General features: G+C 43.1%; 1 protein-coding gene across 1 annotated transcript; it reads right to left on the bottom strand.

The window, feature by feature from the left end:
* On the bottom strand, positions 1–16662 carry LOC104442515. Its single transcript, XM_039310645.1, has 13 exons — positions 16402–16662; positions 16131–16190; positions 15751–15847; positions 14083–14155; positions 13579–13624; positions 13055–13264; positions 9375–9425; positions 8510–8614; positions 8308–8404; positions 8055–8223; positions 6698–6758; positions 480–610; positions 1–260 (listed from the first exon to the last, which is right to left on the bottom strand). Exons 3-13 carry the CDS (start codon positions 15845–15847, stop codon positions 74–76), a joined length of 1227 nt encoding a protein of 408 aa, XP_039166579.1. The 5' UTR covers positions 16131–16190; positions 16402–16662; the 3' UTR covers positions 1–73.
* Positions 16663–16876: the final 214 nt, after the last annotated feature.

The raw sequence follows: 16876 nt of genomic DNA, 5'->3' as shown, positions 1-16876 counted from the left end.
TAATGTCTTGTCCAATATTGGTAGCCCCGTGCATTTTGTTGCATTAACTAATAGATATCAAACAAACTATCTCTCACCCATTTCCTACGTTCAACTTATGGTAACCAAGACAGAAAATGGCGAAGCATCTTATATTACGTACATCAGGAGATTCAAGACCTTGGCCAACCATAAACATCCAAGCAACCATGCAACGAACTTGGTGCCACAAAAATGCACTGCCCTTAATTTTGAAACACCACAGTTCATTACTTTCCAACCTGCATAAAAGGAAGTTCATTAAAATCAGAAAAGACACTGCAAACTAGATTGGTCTTATTAATATAATAACTTGTACATGAGAGAAACTGGCCAAAATAAAAAGGCCCTTTTTTTTGCCTTTTGATTTCTCTTTCGTCATACCAACAAAAAATATAGATGCATCTTTGCATCTTTTCTTAACTTATAAAGATCTCAAAAAAACATCTACCAGAACCAACCTCTTATCACAAGAAGAGAGTTCAAAGGATCTTATATGAAGCTTGTAGTTGTGGACATTAAATGCATCCATCTTACAAATATTTCTGAAATCATGATCCCCAACAAACTTTTGGCCTGCACTCTCCATTGCCTAGCATAAAAACAGAGAAAGGACTTCTATCAAATGAAATGAAATAGTCATAATATCAAATTTTTGGTTAAAAATCAGCATAAAGTAGTTTTTTTTTTTTTTTGGTAGAAAGGGTAATAATTATATTGAGGAAAGGCAAATGTACAGAAAATCCCGGCACCGAAACTTACACTCAAGAAGAAAAACAACCTGCGTGGAAGGATACCGGGACGTAAAAGGACCAACCGCAGCAAAAAAACAGAGCCGCACAACCAACAAAACAAGCACGGCAAACATAAAGCCGGTATAGAGCTAGGGCGGTAGAAAGCCACACCATAAAAACTAGCAAAAAAAAAAAAAAAAAACCCCCAGCCAGGTAGGAAGGTCGAGGAGAACTAACACCAAACGTGACGAAGCAATGCCTACAACCACCATGCCCAAAAATCAACTAGCCAAAAGGAGGTCCCCAGAAGAGAAAACGATGGGGTCAATATCCCAAGAATGTTGTAGCCTCCTATTTCTAATGGAATCCTCCACACCCCTAAAGGAAAGGGCCTTATCTTTCATGGCTCTAAGTAGTTGCTTCTTCATGGCCAAAACAGAAATCGGCTCACCCCTGAATAGGATATTGTTCCTATTCTTCCAAAAGATGTGGCAAACCGCATTGAAGGAGAAACGGCCAATACACTTATAAAAATCTTTCCCCGAGGGTAGGGAAATGGCCCAACTCAGGTTCTCCTCCCAAGATCCATTACACCAAGGAAGATTACATCTAGTTGCCCAAAAGAAAGCAAGCCTAGAAGTAATACGACATCCGAAAAAGAGATGATTAAATGAGTCGGGCATATCATTACAAAAAGAGTAGGAAGCAGCGTCAATTCTACCATAAGATAAAACGAGAGCTTGGGTAGGGAGCCTACACCTAGTAATGAACCAAAGGTTAAATTGATATCGAGGGACGATAGCATTGTTCCAGATGAAGGCATGCCAACTGACACGGGGTTTCCTCCACCGAATAGCCTCTCATGCCGAAGCAACTGAGAACAAGCCCGACGACTCCCCTCTCCAATAAAAACGGTCATGGCACCGAGACAGGGAGGGAAGAGGTGACCCCCATGACTCAATCTCCGTCCTGAGTGCATGGCCATCGTCGGAAAAAAGGTCATCCACCGTAGCCAGTCTGGAGAGCCCAGTATAAATGAGCACGTCTAAGAAAAACAAGTTTAAAGGCCCCCAAGGGTGCCAGTTGTCAAACCATAGTGACACAGATGAACCATCTCCTATCTTCCATGCAAAGCTTAGCCTAACTTCCTCCCTCATCTGCAAGATCTTCTTCCAAGCCCAAGAGCAAGAAGTTGGCTGCTTTACCACCCAAAAGTTTTTATTTTTTAAGAACATCGAATGAATCCATTTGCACCACATTGACTCCTTATCTGAGAACGAGTTCTAGATGCGTTTGAGCATAGCTGTCTTATTGTACTCACAGAGTCTATGAATACCCAAACCTCCCTCAGCTTTTGGGAGGCACACTTCATCCCAGGAAACCTTAGCTCCTCCTCTCCCCAACTCGGGACCTCTCCAAAGGAATTGTCTCAGAACACGCTCAATCTGGTCAAGCATCGAGGCAGGCAATATAAACACACTGGCCCAATAGGTCTGAATGGCATGAAGAACTGACCTAATCAATTGGAGATGCCCAGCAAAGGAGAGAAACCGATGAGTCCAGGATTGCACCCTCGCCGTAATGTGTCTCACAAGTTCAGCACAATCGGCCTTACCTAGCCTACTCGTGATAATCAGAACTCCCAAGTATCGAACCGACAAAACCCCTTCTTGAAAGCCAAGCTCCAGGAGTATTTGACTTTTAAGGGAGGGCAATCCACCCGAGAGGAAAACCTCACTTTTCCTCGAATTTGGAAGCAAGCCACTCCAGGATGAGAAAGTTTGAAGGCCTTCCTTGAGGAGCGAGACAGAAGGCAAGTGGCTTTCATAGAAGAGGAACACATCATTTGCAAAAAACAGGTGCGAAAGGGAAGTAGGCTTACACCTCCAAAAGAATCTAAACCCTGGTTGCCGTAAGCTTCTATCAAGAATACCCAAAAGCACCTCTATCACTAATGTGAATAGATAAGGAGACATGGGATCACCCTGCCGTAGGCCACGTCCACTAGGAAAAAAACCCATGAAGCTCCTCATTCAACACAATTGAGAACCGAGGCGTGCGAACACAAGTTATGATGAGCTGCACCAAGCGGGTAGGAAAGTGAAACACAAGGAGTACACTCTCAAGGAACCGCCAATCCACGGTATCATAGGCCTTCCTGAAATCCACTTTAATTGCACACTTAGGAGTATACGATTGAAGATGGAAACCGAAAAAGAGATCTTGGGCCAAAAGGATATTATCCCTAATACACCGTCCTTTAACAAAAACACTCTGAGGCAGGCTAATAAGGTCCTTCAACACTGCAGTAATCCTATTCACCAGCACCTTAGTAATAAGCTTGTAAATAGTATTGCAACAAGCAATAGGTCTGTAGTCATCTACGGAAGATGCAATGGGAACCTTGGGCACCAATACCAAAATAGTGTTGTTTACCTCCTTCAAAAGTCTTCCGGAGGCAAAGAAGTCCCCTACGACTATTGTAACCAGTTGCCCTACCGAGTCCCATTTTTCCATGAAGAATTCTGCTATGAAACCATAAGGGCCTGGAGCTTTACCCCGAGCTAGAGAAAATAATGTATCTCTAATCTCAAGGTCAGAGACAGGCCGGTCAAGGGAGGAGATCTAATCATCATTCAGTTGACAACAAATTACGCTATGAATCTGGCTAACCTCAAGAATCTCTCCACCCACCCAAGGTGAGAGGAGGTCTTGGAAGTACTCCACAAAGTGTCGCTGGACAAGCTGTGGATCATTGATTTGGTTACCTGTTGAATCCATGACAGAAAGAATCCTATTTCTCAGCTGTCTCTCCTTGACATAATGGTGGAAGAACTTCGTATTACGGTCTCCCTCCTTAAGCCATTTGATTCTCGCTTTCTGTTTAAAGAAGGACTCCTCTTGGGTGCGAAGCTCCAAGAAGGTAAGTCGTTGAGACTTCTCTAACACCGCAAGCTCATCATTGGTAGGATCTTGAAGTAGGCCATGCCGAGTCCGATTCAAAGCATTCCTCACCTCATAAGTCCTAATGGAAATATTCCAAAAAGAATCCCTGTTTAAGCGCTTGAGACGACTTTTCAGGCTTTTCAACTTACAAACCAATCTAAACACAGGAACCCCAATAGCTGGAGCCTCCTAGACATCCTTTACAATTGTCCCAAAATCCAAGTGCTTCATCTAGAAATCAAAAAATTTTAAGGGCCTCATTCGGAGAACCGGGTTCTCCACTTTGACCACCATAGGAGAGTGGTTCGAAATACCAGAAGCAAGAAACGAAGCCTCCGAGAAGGAAAAGGAAAGCATCCAAGAAAGGTTGACCAAAACCCTATCGATCTTCCTCTCCTTCCGAGAAGCCCCTGGAGAAGTAGACCAAGTGTAACGAAAGCCCACATACCTGAGGTCCTCCAGCTCTGCCTGATCCATACACTGACTGAACTCATCAAAGCATGGAAACCAAAGGTTCAAGCCTCTTAACCTATCAGAAGGGTCCTTAATAGCATTGGAGTCACCCATCATTAACCAAGGAACACTCTGAAAGGTAGAACTCCTACTCACAAGGTCCTCCCAAAGAGGTCTTCGATGAGTGAAAGAGTGTTCAGCATAAACAATAGTAATGCAGCAAAAAGCTCATGAATCTAAGGATGTAAGGTTCCCATGGATTGCCTAATTCGAAACTGACAACACATCAAAGGAAACAACAGAGGGATTCCACCTAATCCAGATCCTTCCCCGATGTGAATAATCATAATTAGCCATCTAGATCCAGCTTGACATTAAATTCCCTGAAATAGAAGAAAACACATCTTGAGGAACTTTCATCTCAACTGTCCCAAGCAAAGCTAACCGATTGGATAAAATGAGGTTCCGAACCTTTGTCTTAGAGGGCCAACGAGGCCTCTAATATTCCAGCAGCCTATATACATATTTACAAGGAGAAGGGAAGAGGAGGTTACCTCTTTTTGGAAGAGCTACGTCTGGTGAAAGCAGAGCCGCACGGACCGTTGGAGGTGGGGGATCAAGAGCCAAGGCTAGAACCTTGTCCTGCATATTCCCGGGTCTCCTACTATCGGGAGGAACCTTTGGAGGGGAACATGGTGATAGAAGATCATCATCAGAGGAGAAATCCAGGTTATCTGTGCCTTCATGGTCCTCAACCGGGCTGGACAAACCAGGATCATTTGCCACCGAAGGCCTGCCAATGTCATTCAAAGAGACAGGGGGTTCAACCAATTATTTAAGGGAATTTCTAAGACCTTTAGTAGCTTTTCGGGTATATGTTGAGGCAAGAGGCAATCCCTCATCAACAACTGCAGCCTTGAACTTCAATGGATGCCCTTCATCACTAGAGTTGACCTAGATGGTCGAGTTTGGGCCTACCAGGTCCAGGGTCTTCTTTTTCTTGCCAACCACCAGCTTCCAAGGTTGTTCCTAAGCAGCAGCACCATTCGCAATCGAATCCGAGGGCTGGGCAAGGTCTGTAGAAACGCGGCAGCTAGGTTTCGCCCCTTCATCACCCCCTGAGAAGGGGTAGCTTTACCCCGAGCTAAAGACTCCGCACTTTGGGCACTCGACTGACCACCATTCATAAACCACCACAATATTCCGTGTGATCCCATCCACATTAACATCAACTGAGGAGACTCTTGGTTGATTTACATGGATCTCCACACAGACCCTAGCAAATGAAATCATTCTCATACTCTCTATTCGTTGGTCCACATAGAGAGGTTTACCAACAGAGCTGACAATGGCACTGATAGCCGGAGCCAACCACAAGTCAAGAGGGAGGTTCTTAAGTCTTATCCAAACCAGGACAGAGACTTGGTTGTTCTTCTTCAATTCCATGAGCGGCTTCCACTACTGTAAAACAAAGGGCACTCGAGCCACGATGAGCGGTCCCTTCTCTAATAGCTTCCTACGGAATGTAGGATTTGGGATATGAAAAAAGAAAAATTATTGGTCGTCGGCCAGCATGTCAAGAAGCTTAGCCCCCTAAGTATTCTTTAGAGCTTGCTCAACAAGCTGAAACGGAAGTCGCTTTCCTACAAAATAACCCACCAGGTATTCACTCCATTTCGGATCTGTAGCTTGCAGCACTTCTTCGAGCAAATTTACCACCAGTCTTTCCACCAGAGAAGGAGGCATGAACGTAAGGTCATAGCCCTTAGTAGCCAATCGTGCCACATTGGCCCATGAACGAGCTTGAGGAGGCCTGGACGAACTAGCCGACTTATTCATGGGCCTCTTATCAGGGGCCCACGCACGGTTTCGGCCCCTAGACCTTCCTTCACAAGCCGGCTTGGGTTGTTTAATGCGCGTAGCATTAGTCCCAAGCAGAGCAGATCCCTCACCAAGTTGAGGGGGCAATCCAATATTCTCAGCAGGCCGGGAAACTTCAGCCCGAGGTGGAGGGCTACGTCCCTTCCCACCAGAAGCATGAACGGTGGCCTTACCGAGGGGGAAGCCATCAAAACAAGCTACCTCACCAGCAGCCCAACAACACCCGCTACAGTGCAGCCAACGAATCCATACCAGGCCAATCGAAGGGAGAGGGGAGGTACTTACTCGAGCCCTCAAACACCACAAGGCCCTATGAACCGCCCTCCAATCCAACACGAGCAGCAAGAAGCAGATCTTGCGAGACTGGAGAAGCAGCGAATTGGGTTTGGAATAGGGTAGCTTTGAACTCCACTTCGAGGCCAAGACAGGGCAAACTGATTGGTGGAAATATGCAAGGTAGACCAAGGAAGAACCCCTCAAAAAATTGGAGCAAACGGTCAGCTGTAGAACCCAAAGCAAGCACCGAACCAGACGGGGTGAACAGGACCAGTTTCGCCCCTTTTAGAGAGGAGGATGAACAATATATCGAGAAGAAACAAATGCCCCCAAAACTCTCCAGCATAAAGTAGTTTATGAAAGTCATAAACTATAAAATGAAGAGATACCCCAATATCCAAATTATCTCTCCAAAAGAAATATTTGTACTCCCTGCTCATACAGCTGAACCTGCAAGATATTGAGGAAGACAGAGTCATGTGGAAAGGCAAACCCCACCTACGTTTCCGTAATCATTAATATTATAAAATCAACAAATTGGAGGCATCTCTAACGCATTTCATCAACAGAATCCCATAATATCGAATCAAAATAAAGTACACCATTAGAAGGAAAACAACCTTGCACTAAAATCAATTGGAACAGGACACCAACCAGTTACTCGGATATCTTTGGGTAAGACTCAATTCAACACTCTCACATAATCAATTTCCGTGTCTAAGACTGACATATAAATGTAAGTAAGCATCATATTAAACATGATAATTTTGCATCATAAATAATTCATTACAGCAAATCAAATAAAGTAAGAAACTGTAATGACTGCATAATCCCAACATATATGCACTTTCCCCGAGAATACCCCGCTAACTTGGAAATGCTAACCACTTAGTCTGAAATAAGCCACTTTTGATTAGGAAAGCAGTGTGATGTGTACAAGTATGTGTGAAAGAGATAATTATTTTCTATATATTAAAAAGTGAAAATGTTTACAAATATATATGCTCATATGTGCTTAACCCTACTCATAACTAAGTTACTAATTTACCCTTATTACTCACAATACTTCTCAACACTCCCCCTCAAGTTAGGACATAGATATCAAATAAACCCAACTTGTTACATAAGACACTCACTCTATTCCCCCATAGAGATTTCGTAAAAAAATTTGCAAGTCGATCCTCCAATTTTGTGTGTTGTAGAATAACCTCGCATTTATGAACTTTTTCTCGCACAAAATGACAATCAACCTCAATGTGCTTAATTCGCTCATGGAAGATTGGATTAGATGCAATATGAATAGCGGATTGATTATCACAATATAGCACTGATGGATTTGACAGTAACATTCCAATCTCCGATAGTAACATTCTCAACCATAGTAATTCACTTGTCACATGTGCCATAGCACGATATTCAGCTTCAGCACTTGATCGGGAAACTACATGTTGTTTCTTGCTTTTCTGTGCAACTAAATTACCCCAAAAAAACACACAATAGCCTGAAGTAGATCTCCTATCCATAGGACATCCAGCCCAATCAGCATCAGAAAAACCTGCAGTGTTTAGATGGTCATAATTCTTGAACTGTAGTCCTTTACCTGGCGCTCCCTTCAAATATTTGATGATTCAAAGTACATCATCCCAATAAGTGGTATGAGGAGAACTCATGAATTGACTTACTACACTAACCGTGAAGGATATATCAGGTCTCGTGATAGTAAGATAGTTTAACTTACTAACTAACCTTCGATACTTTGCTGAATGATGTAGTAATTCTCCATGTTCTGCATCAAGTTTCATATTGGGATTCATAGGGGTATCGACTGGCTTTACTCCAAGAAATCCAACCTCACCAAGGATGTCCGGTACATACTTTCGTTGCGATAAATTGATACTAGCATGTGAATAAGATACTTCAATACCAAGAAAGTATCAAAGACGTCCCAGATCTTTAGTACTGAATTCTTTATGCATAAATTGCTTAATTTTTTTAATACCACTTGAATCACTGCCAGTAATGATGATATCATCCATATATACAACTAAAAGGATACAGCCAGTTGAAGACACGGAGCTAAAAACTGAATGATCTACCTGACACCGCTTTAATCCAAATTTGATAACCGTATCACTAAATCTACCAAACCAAGCACGAGGAGATTGTTTAAGTCCATACAAAGTTTTGTGTAAACGACATACCACATTCTCCCCCTGAGCAATAAACCCAGGTAGTTGCTCCATGTAGACCTCCTCAGCCAAATCACCATGTAAAAAGGCATTTTTCACATCCAATTGATGAAGGATCTAACCAAATTGCATAGCCAATGAAATAAAGACACGGACATAGGGAATTTTGGCCACGGTAGAGAATGTGTCATTATAGTCGACACCATAAGTTTGAGTATATCCCTTCGCAACTAACGTGCCTTCAATCGATCAAGAGTACCATCCGGGTGAACTTTAATGGTGAAAACCCAACGACAACCAACAGGTTGCTTATTAGTAGGTAAGGAAGTAAGCTCCCAAGTTTTGTTCCCAATTAATGCCTCAATTTCATCTTCCATGGCACGACGCCAACCCGGATGAGCAAGAGCTTCAGCAACACCGCTAGGCACAAAAATAGAAGACAACAACAAGACAAAGGCAGAGAAGGTAGGAAATAAACGATCATATGACAAAAACTTTAAAATAGGATGACGCGTACAAACACAATCAGAAAGACCAGAATAGGGAGAATAACGATTAATAGGACGACCAACACAAGAACGTGTACCTTTTTGAGATGCAATGGGCAGATCAGGATCAGAGGCTGGCACTGCAACTGATGGGGGGAACAGATGAATCGGGTGCTAATGAAGGCTGTACTGTCATAGTTGGAATGGTACTTCGTCGATGATAGGTGCGGTCAGTAAACTAAATTTGCTGGAGGTAGCTGGAGAGATAGAAGGTAGTGGAAGCATTGGTAGGACACAATCATCACTATCACCATGTGTCTGTGGAACATTCTAAGAAGGAAAATATGACTGATCTTCAAAGAACGTCACATCTGTAGACACGAACATACGATGACGACTAGGACAATAACATTTGTATCCCTTCTGAGTTTGAGAGTATCCTACAAAGACACATTTTTCAGCATGAGGATCCAGTTTATCAAGACATGGAGTAAGATTATGTACAAAACAAACACACCTAAAAACCCGAAGAGGTAAGTAAAAGAGGACGATTTGGATGTAAAAGTGAGAATGATGTCTTTCCTTGAAGAACTGAAGTGGGAACCCTATTAATTAAATAACACACCGTAAGAACAGCATGGCCCCAAAAGTGTTTAGGTAGATGCATATGAAACATGAGGCAACGAGCAACATCAAGAAGATGGCAATTTTTACATTCAGCTACACCATTTTGTTGTAGAGTGTATGAGCAAGACGTTTGATGAATAATACCATGAGATTCCATAAAGGGCTAGAAACCAGAAGTTGTAGCAAGGCATTCTCTAGCATTATTTGACCGTAAATGTTTGACAAAGATATTATATTTATTCAACACTTCAAAATAGAACAATTGAAAGCAACGAAAAATCTCTGTACGATTTTTTTATTAAGAATAACCAAGTCATTCAAGAAAAATCATCCACAAATGTAACAAAATATTTGAATCCAAAGACATCAAACACACGACAGGATCTTCAGCTCCTACTGCAACTCTAGCACAAACCTCTAAAGGTAGTTCATCATGTTTGTAATATGTTGACAAAGAGAACTCTGAGATGTAATATGCTGATGAAGAGATGAATACTCAGGCCCCAATGACTTGAGGTATAATATTACCCTCAAATCCTCTTGGCATTTAGCCAAAACATCTGGATCGTTAGAGGCAGGAAGATAAATATCCAATCGTTGGCAGAGTGGTGAACCGAGCATAATGATCAGACAAGGATTGATCTCCACGCTGAATATCAAATAACTTTTCCCACGTGTCACATACTCGCATCATATTATTTTGCCCCGAATAGAGTAATGCGCACTTATCCCAAACTACTTTAGCGGAGTCACATTGAATAAAGTGAGGACTAACCTTAGGGTCCATGCTATTCCATAATAGGGTCCAAATCATCGCATCTCCTGCAATCCAATCGGCAGCTCTACTCGTGTCAGACGGTATTGTAGACGTGAGATAGTCCAGTTGTCTAGTGGCAGTAAGATAGACTTCAACCGTTTTAGACCAGGATGGATAATTAGTTCCATCTAACTTGACATATGTTAATTGAAAATGACCAAAAGGAGATCCAGAAATTAATCTAGAGAGCTCGCCATTAGTGAATAAAGAATGATTGAGCCCAAGAAATGGACTTCACGGTTGCCAATACTAATTCCAATAATTCAATCAAATACACAAAAAGAATTCCGAAAAGAAAGGCTTCAATCGAATCACCATACAAATCACCAAAGCACCAGTATATTTATTCCAAATATCCCCATTGATTCAATGCAACGTCACTTTCAAGTGCGAAAAACAGCAACTCTATCCTCTGTAATAACTATCAAATCTATATTCCACAATGGCCACTTCTAAAATTTTGTGCAGTACAAATAATAAAGTGAGTTACTATTCAACCGCCAAAAAATAACTCATCATTTGCCGTTTTTAAAAGCCTTTTCGTACTCCACAGCCAGCACAAAATTTTAAAAGTAATAATTGAGATAAAATAAAGAATCCCATCATTCACTGTGCACATCTAAACCTCATGAAGAGGCAGTGCACCAATCTCTTCTGCTTTTCTCCTCCTCCTTATTACCTCACGGCAAACGCACCAACTTCCAACAGCAGCTTCAAATTCAACCTTCCAGCTTCCAACAGCATCGATTTCCAAAAAAAAAAAAGAGAAACAAAATTAAGTGAATTTACTTGATGTGGCTACTGATCGGCGATTCCGAGGTTAGCAAATCCAAGAACCCTCCTGCGCCATCAACCGCACGGACCAGCTCCCGAAGATGGGTCTCGATTTTACAGCGGCATTGGCGCTAGGGTTTAGCTGAATCGAGGTTCAAGCATCACAATTTCAGAATTAACACCAAGTATTCGCAAGCAGCGCAAACGAGCCGCGGGCGCGATCAAGCCATGCGAGTAGCGCGCAAGAGTCGCGCAAGCAGCGCGAGCTGCGAGCGTGATCAAGCCGTATGAGCCACGAGCGCGATTAAGCCACGTGAGCAGCGCACGGGAACCATGCGAGCCGTGCAAGTAAGCCGGACGAAGAAGCGAGAGAAAGGAAGAGGGATGCTCAAGTGGCAGGAGGTTTCGACGGTGAGCGACGGCGACAGCCAACTATTCCGGCGAGTCGACGGTGGCGAGTGGCTGCTCCGTTGTCTAGGGTTCCGGTCAACCTTGTTCTGATATCATGTGAAAGAAATAATTATTTTCTATATATTAAAAAGTGAAAAGGGTTACAAATATATATGCTCATATGTGCTTAACCCTACTCATAACTAAGTTACTAATTTACCCTTATTACTCACAATATTTCTCAACAGTATGTATAGGAATATGTATATTTAACGCATGCTTTATTACCGTACCAGCAGTTTATTTCCAGCTTGGACATCAGCCTTGCACAAAATACACCAATTTTTAACAATTAATCTTTTCTCTTTAATGGGTCTGTAGCAATTGAATTGAGTCACAAATTTCCAGTGAAGTTCAAACTTCATCATTCAAAAGCAATTTAAAGATTCATAGCAATAAAATAGAGCTCAAAACAATTAAAGATCAGCCACTCAAACAACATACCATCTCTATCTATAGAAAGCCCCCAATTGTTTGCATCATCTGTGTTCTTAGGTCGCAGGTTTGATCGTAGAAACAGGGAAATGACCTGCGTCAGAAAGCAAACCATAGCCTACTCATGATGCACCTAAGAAAAGAAGAAAACAGGAGATAATAGAACAACAACATGAATCATAAAAGAAAGAGCCTACTGCAAACATAATTATCCTAGTTAAAATGACAATTGATACTAGACACTTGTCCACGTCATAAAACCTTCTTGTATCTTGTGGCGGTATCTCTATCAACATTTCAATCATCTTGCAAAGAGACTCCCAGCTATCAGAACTCTCGCTCTTTGGTACTTTCTCATCTCCAATTCACATCATTGCTTCTCTAACAAAAATTCACTTCAGAACTTGCACTCCAATTACAATATTCTATGATCTAATTAACACCCAATCTCAAATTCCTTGAGAAAATCAAGCTTCACATATTGCTCCTAACCAATTCTTATACAGTAAGATTATAATCAACAAAAGCTCTCGCGAAAGGAACGTCATCATGACAGTAATCACATCTATCACGAGGATGGAAATATATGATTGTTATAAGGAAAAACTCTGATAATTGCCCCTTGTGCCCATACTTCCACAATTGCATTTTAGTAGTTAAAAGTACTAAGTAGTACACATGCAACAGTTAACCATCTTTTTCCAGAAGCCCTTAAACATGTTTCTGAGTAGCCTTGTCATCTGTTTTTCCAAGTTTAAGAAATAATAAAAAAATTGCAAAATACAACTGAGATTGTGCTCGTCTACTAAATATAAGTTGACACGTGTTTTTGCGAGAAAATGCTCAACATTTAATACAGGTTGAAACAAAGACCCACATTCTCTCTGCAAGGAAATGGTGATTGCACGGAATAGTGAGCCAAAGATAAAACCCAATCTAGCGTCTGTGAACAAAATAACAATCTACCGATCCATCAAGAAACTTAGAAGTGGAGTAGCAGTTTTTGAACTTACTTGTCCAAAAGATGAAGCTCCTTTCTGTTCTGCCACATCTTGAGTACTGTGACTTTTTCTTGTCACCAACTAAAAGCTTAGTCTTCTCAAAAGCTTTAAAAATTTCAGACTGCATGACACCAAAATCAGTATGATGGGATTCGGATCGAAATGAATTAGGTGTCTGCCAAGAATGTCAAAAATGCCAAAATGGAACATCTGCTGATTTTAAATTGATAGCATCTATGATTTAAACATTCGCATTGCGCAAATCAAAGAACTCTTCCGTGTATCTTTGATAATAAGCAGAAACTCAGTGACTTTGCTTGCATGGTACAAACTGATCTACTAGTGTACCGAAAGATAGGTGTCCTTACTGAAAACATAAATTTAAATCTTATGAAGAAGTAGAACCCTCTTTTATAGCACATATTTTCCATTAGGCCCAATGCTGAAATGAATGAAAATTTTGGGAGAAGATGGAATGTAGGACTGGACCTCGACAGTTGGATCCAATTGTGCTTCAGAGGCAAAACCATAAAACCTGTAAAATAAAGCAAAAGTGAAGCGATTTCATTGTGCTAAAGAAAAGCCACAGTACATTCAATGGCCTAAGGCACAACACATGCAGGATTTCATATGTCTAGGAAATTAGTCAGACTTGCCATGTGGTGTAACAGAAAATTAGTCACATATTTCACGAATCACATCCACTACACATTTACTTGTGACAGATTCTGCAACTTAAGAGATTTCTGCAGTGACACCCTAGTATTTCATTTTTTTTTTAGAACATGAATGCTTCCATAGCAGAAATATCCTCAAATTATTAATAACAGCTAAACTTTCACAATTTCTAGAGTATTTTATATTCCATGCTGCCTCTTAAGAACAGACAAAATCAAGACAAAGGGAAAGATAATATACTACACCAGATTAAAATCGTTTTATGATGCAACAGTTGCATTGTATGACAAACAGTACAATGGCTACAATCTGTACCTTTGCCCAAAATACATCAATCTTAGAGCAACATATCGCCTTGCATGGTGTTCGAGAATTCCTGTTTTGAAATCTGCAGCAGGAGGTATCACAACATTCACTAAAATATGGCTGCACATTGAAAGAACTTTAGCCGAACAGCATGCTCATCTCTATGGAAACAGGGTTGTAAGAAATTACTAACTTGAACCCTATAAAACTTAGTATTAAAAACTATTCGCACAACAATATTGATGCTTTGATTATGTCTAGTTTTAGCGCTTAGGGTTGCTTGTTTTTCTTTAGACTGTTTGGAGTCACAACTAACACAGCCTGCTACGCAACTCCACGAAACTTCAGCACTATAGGGCGCGTTTGGTTGTGTTTCTGTTTAAAAATTGTTCCAGGGAACAGAAATAGAAAAAAGTATTTCTGTTCCGGGGAACAATTTTTGAACAAAAATACGCGTTTGGTAAACTTGTTCCGGGAATAAAAAATAAACAGAAACATGTTTGGTAAATTTGGATAATTTTTTTATTTCTTTTATTTTTTCTATTTTTTTCTTATTTTTCCTTTTTTTCTTTTTTTCTTTTTCATTTTTTTTCTTCTTTTGGCCGGTCGCCGGCCAAGGCCTTGGCCGGCGACCGGCCGGCGAGGGCCGAGCTCGCCCGGCGGCGGGCGAGGCGCGGCTCGCCGGGCCACCGCCCGTGCGAGGCCGAGGCTCGCCGGCCGCCGGGCGAGCTCGGCCTCGCCGGCTGGGCGAGCTCGAGGCCGGATCCGGGCGAGATCGAGCTCGCCTGTGCCGGCGCGAGGTCGGCCTTGCCTTGATCCGGCGAGGCCGAGCTCGCCTAGGCCGGGCGCGAGGTCGGCCTCGCCATGGCTGGGCGAGCTCGAGCTCCCAGATCCGGCGAGGCCGACCTCGCCCGGCCGGCCGGCGAGCCTCGGCCTCGCCGAGCCACCGCCAGTCGGCGTCGCCCGGGCGGTGGCTCGGCGAGGCCGAGGCTCGCCGGCCGGCTGGGCGAGGTCGGCTCGCCGGATCCGGGCGAGCTCGAGCTCGCCCGCCATGGCGAGGCCGACCCTCGCCTGCTACGGCGAGGCCCGGATCCGGCGAGGCCGACCCTCGCCTAGCTACGGCGAGCGTCGGCCTCGCCGGGGCCGGCGAGCCTCGCCGTGGCTGGGCGAGGCCGCCGGCCTCGTCGGCCGGTCGCCGGCCGTGGCCGAGGCCGGCGACCGGCCTCGGCCATGAAAGAAGAACAAGAAAATAAAAGAAAAAAGAAAAAAAAAGTGTTTCTGATTTGTGTTCCAGAAACAAGAAACACAAAATTTGTGTTTCTTGTTTCGTTTTCTTTTGTTCCTGGAACAAAAGAACAAAAAGGAACAAACGCACACAAACGCGTTTGTTCCTTTTTGTTCCCAGAACAAAAACAGAAAAACTGTTTAAAAACAAAAAAAAAGAAACGCAAACAAACGGGACCATAGTATCCTGTAACCTCTCAAAATTTGCAAGAAGGCCACTTAATTATTGTTTGACTTTTGAACTTAAACCGTTCCTCCCGTTCCTGAAAACAGACTGACCTCACAAGTCACTGAAAAACCCTCGACTGGAACTTGAAGAGCAATAAACATACAAGATCTCGGTGGTTCAGATTAAACATGCAATTGGAGTTCAAAAAGTTTGACCAGTAGCACCTTTTTTCTTCCTAGTCTTCTTGTCCAGCTTCGTTGATTTGCCATTCCCATCGACCACTCTGCCTCCCTCTACGACACAACCAATCTTGTCTTCCATCTGCACAAAATGAAGCAATAAGCTCAAGTACATCGCATTCAGCACGGAACATTGAATTTCGCTTATCCCCTATATGCATGGCCAATAACAAAGAAGCGCCAACCAAAAGACGCATGCATTCACTCAAACCACCGACAAACAATGCATGCCCAACTCAAACGCGCGCTCGACCCGACACCAAAACCGGCTTCGGGCTGCTACAAAGATATAAGATTCATTCGAGAAGTCATAAAGACAGTGAAATCCTCTCGAAAAGTGAAAAGGGCGAATCGAAATGGCTCACCTTTTGACAGCAACATCCAGAGAGTCGAGGAGAAAGGTCGGCGTTCTACTTCTCCAGCTCCTGAAATGCAATGGGGGCAGGCCAAGTCGCGAAACCGACAGAGTTAGCACGCGGCAGCTCGTACAGGCAATCGAAACTCCCACACACACGTGCGGGTACGCACCGCTCGATCGAGTTACACTTCAAGGAAATCGCAATCGAATTTTAAATAGAAAATAAAGGAGGAAGAAGCGTTTCCAATGGCGCGCGCGCTAGAGAGAGAGAGGAGTACGTTGATTGTCGTCTGGAGAGAATGGATCTGGGAGCGAAGGGCGTCGACTGAATCTGCATTGGGCCAAGTAGACATTGCCTCTCTCCCGCTTCGCCTCGCTGCGCTCGACGTTCTGCTCCGCGCTCTTACTCCCGCGAGACAGAGGCGATAGAAAAGAAAAAAAAAAAAAAAAAAAAGGCAAAGGAGAAAGAGAGGTCTCACGGTACCCATACGCCTCTCTCTCCTCCACCACAATATCCCTCGCGGCCGTCACGGCGTCGCCGAGACCCCAAAACTTAGCACCACCATCAATATATCTAACCTCGCAAACCTCTTTTGCTTCAAAATCCATGGTTACGTACTCGAGCCCGAAATCAGGACTGAATAAGGAGTAGAAGACAACGAAGCTCGAGAGGCCAGTTGGCAGCCGGCGATTTCTGGAACCGGCTGGAAAGTCGATGACGGCAACGAGGACAAAGGCGAGGAGGGAAGCGCT

Source organism: Eucalyptus grandis, chromosome 4 (assembly GCF_016545825.1).
Source record: "Eucalyptus grandis isolate ANBG69807.140 chromosome 4, ASM1654582v1, whole genome shotgun sequence".
Classification (NCBI taxonomy): Eukaryota; Viridiplantae; Streptophyta; class Magnoliopsida; order Myrtales; family Myrtaceae; genus Eucalyptus; species Eucalyptus grandis.
This window is presented reverse-complemented; position numbering and strand designations above follow the sequence as displayed.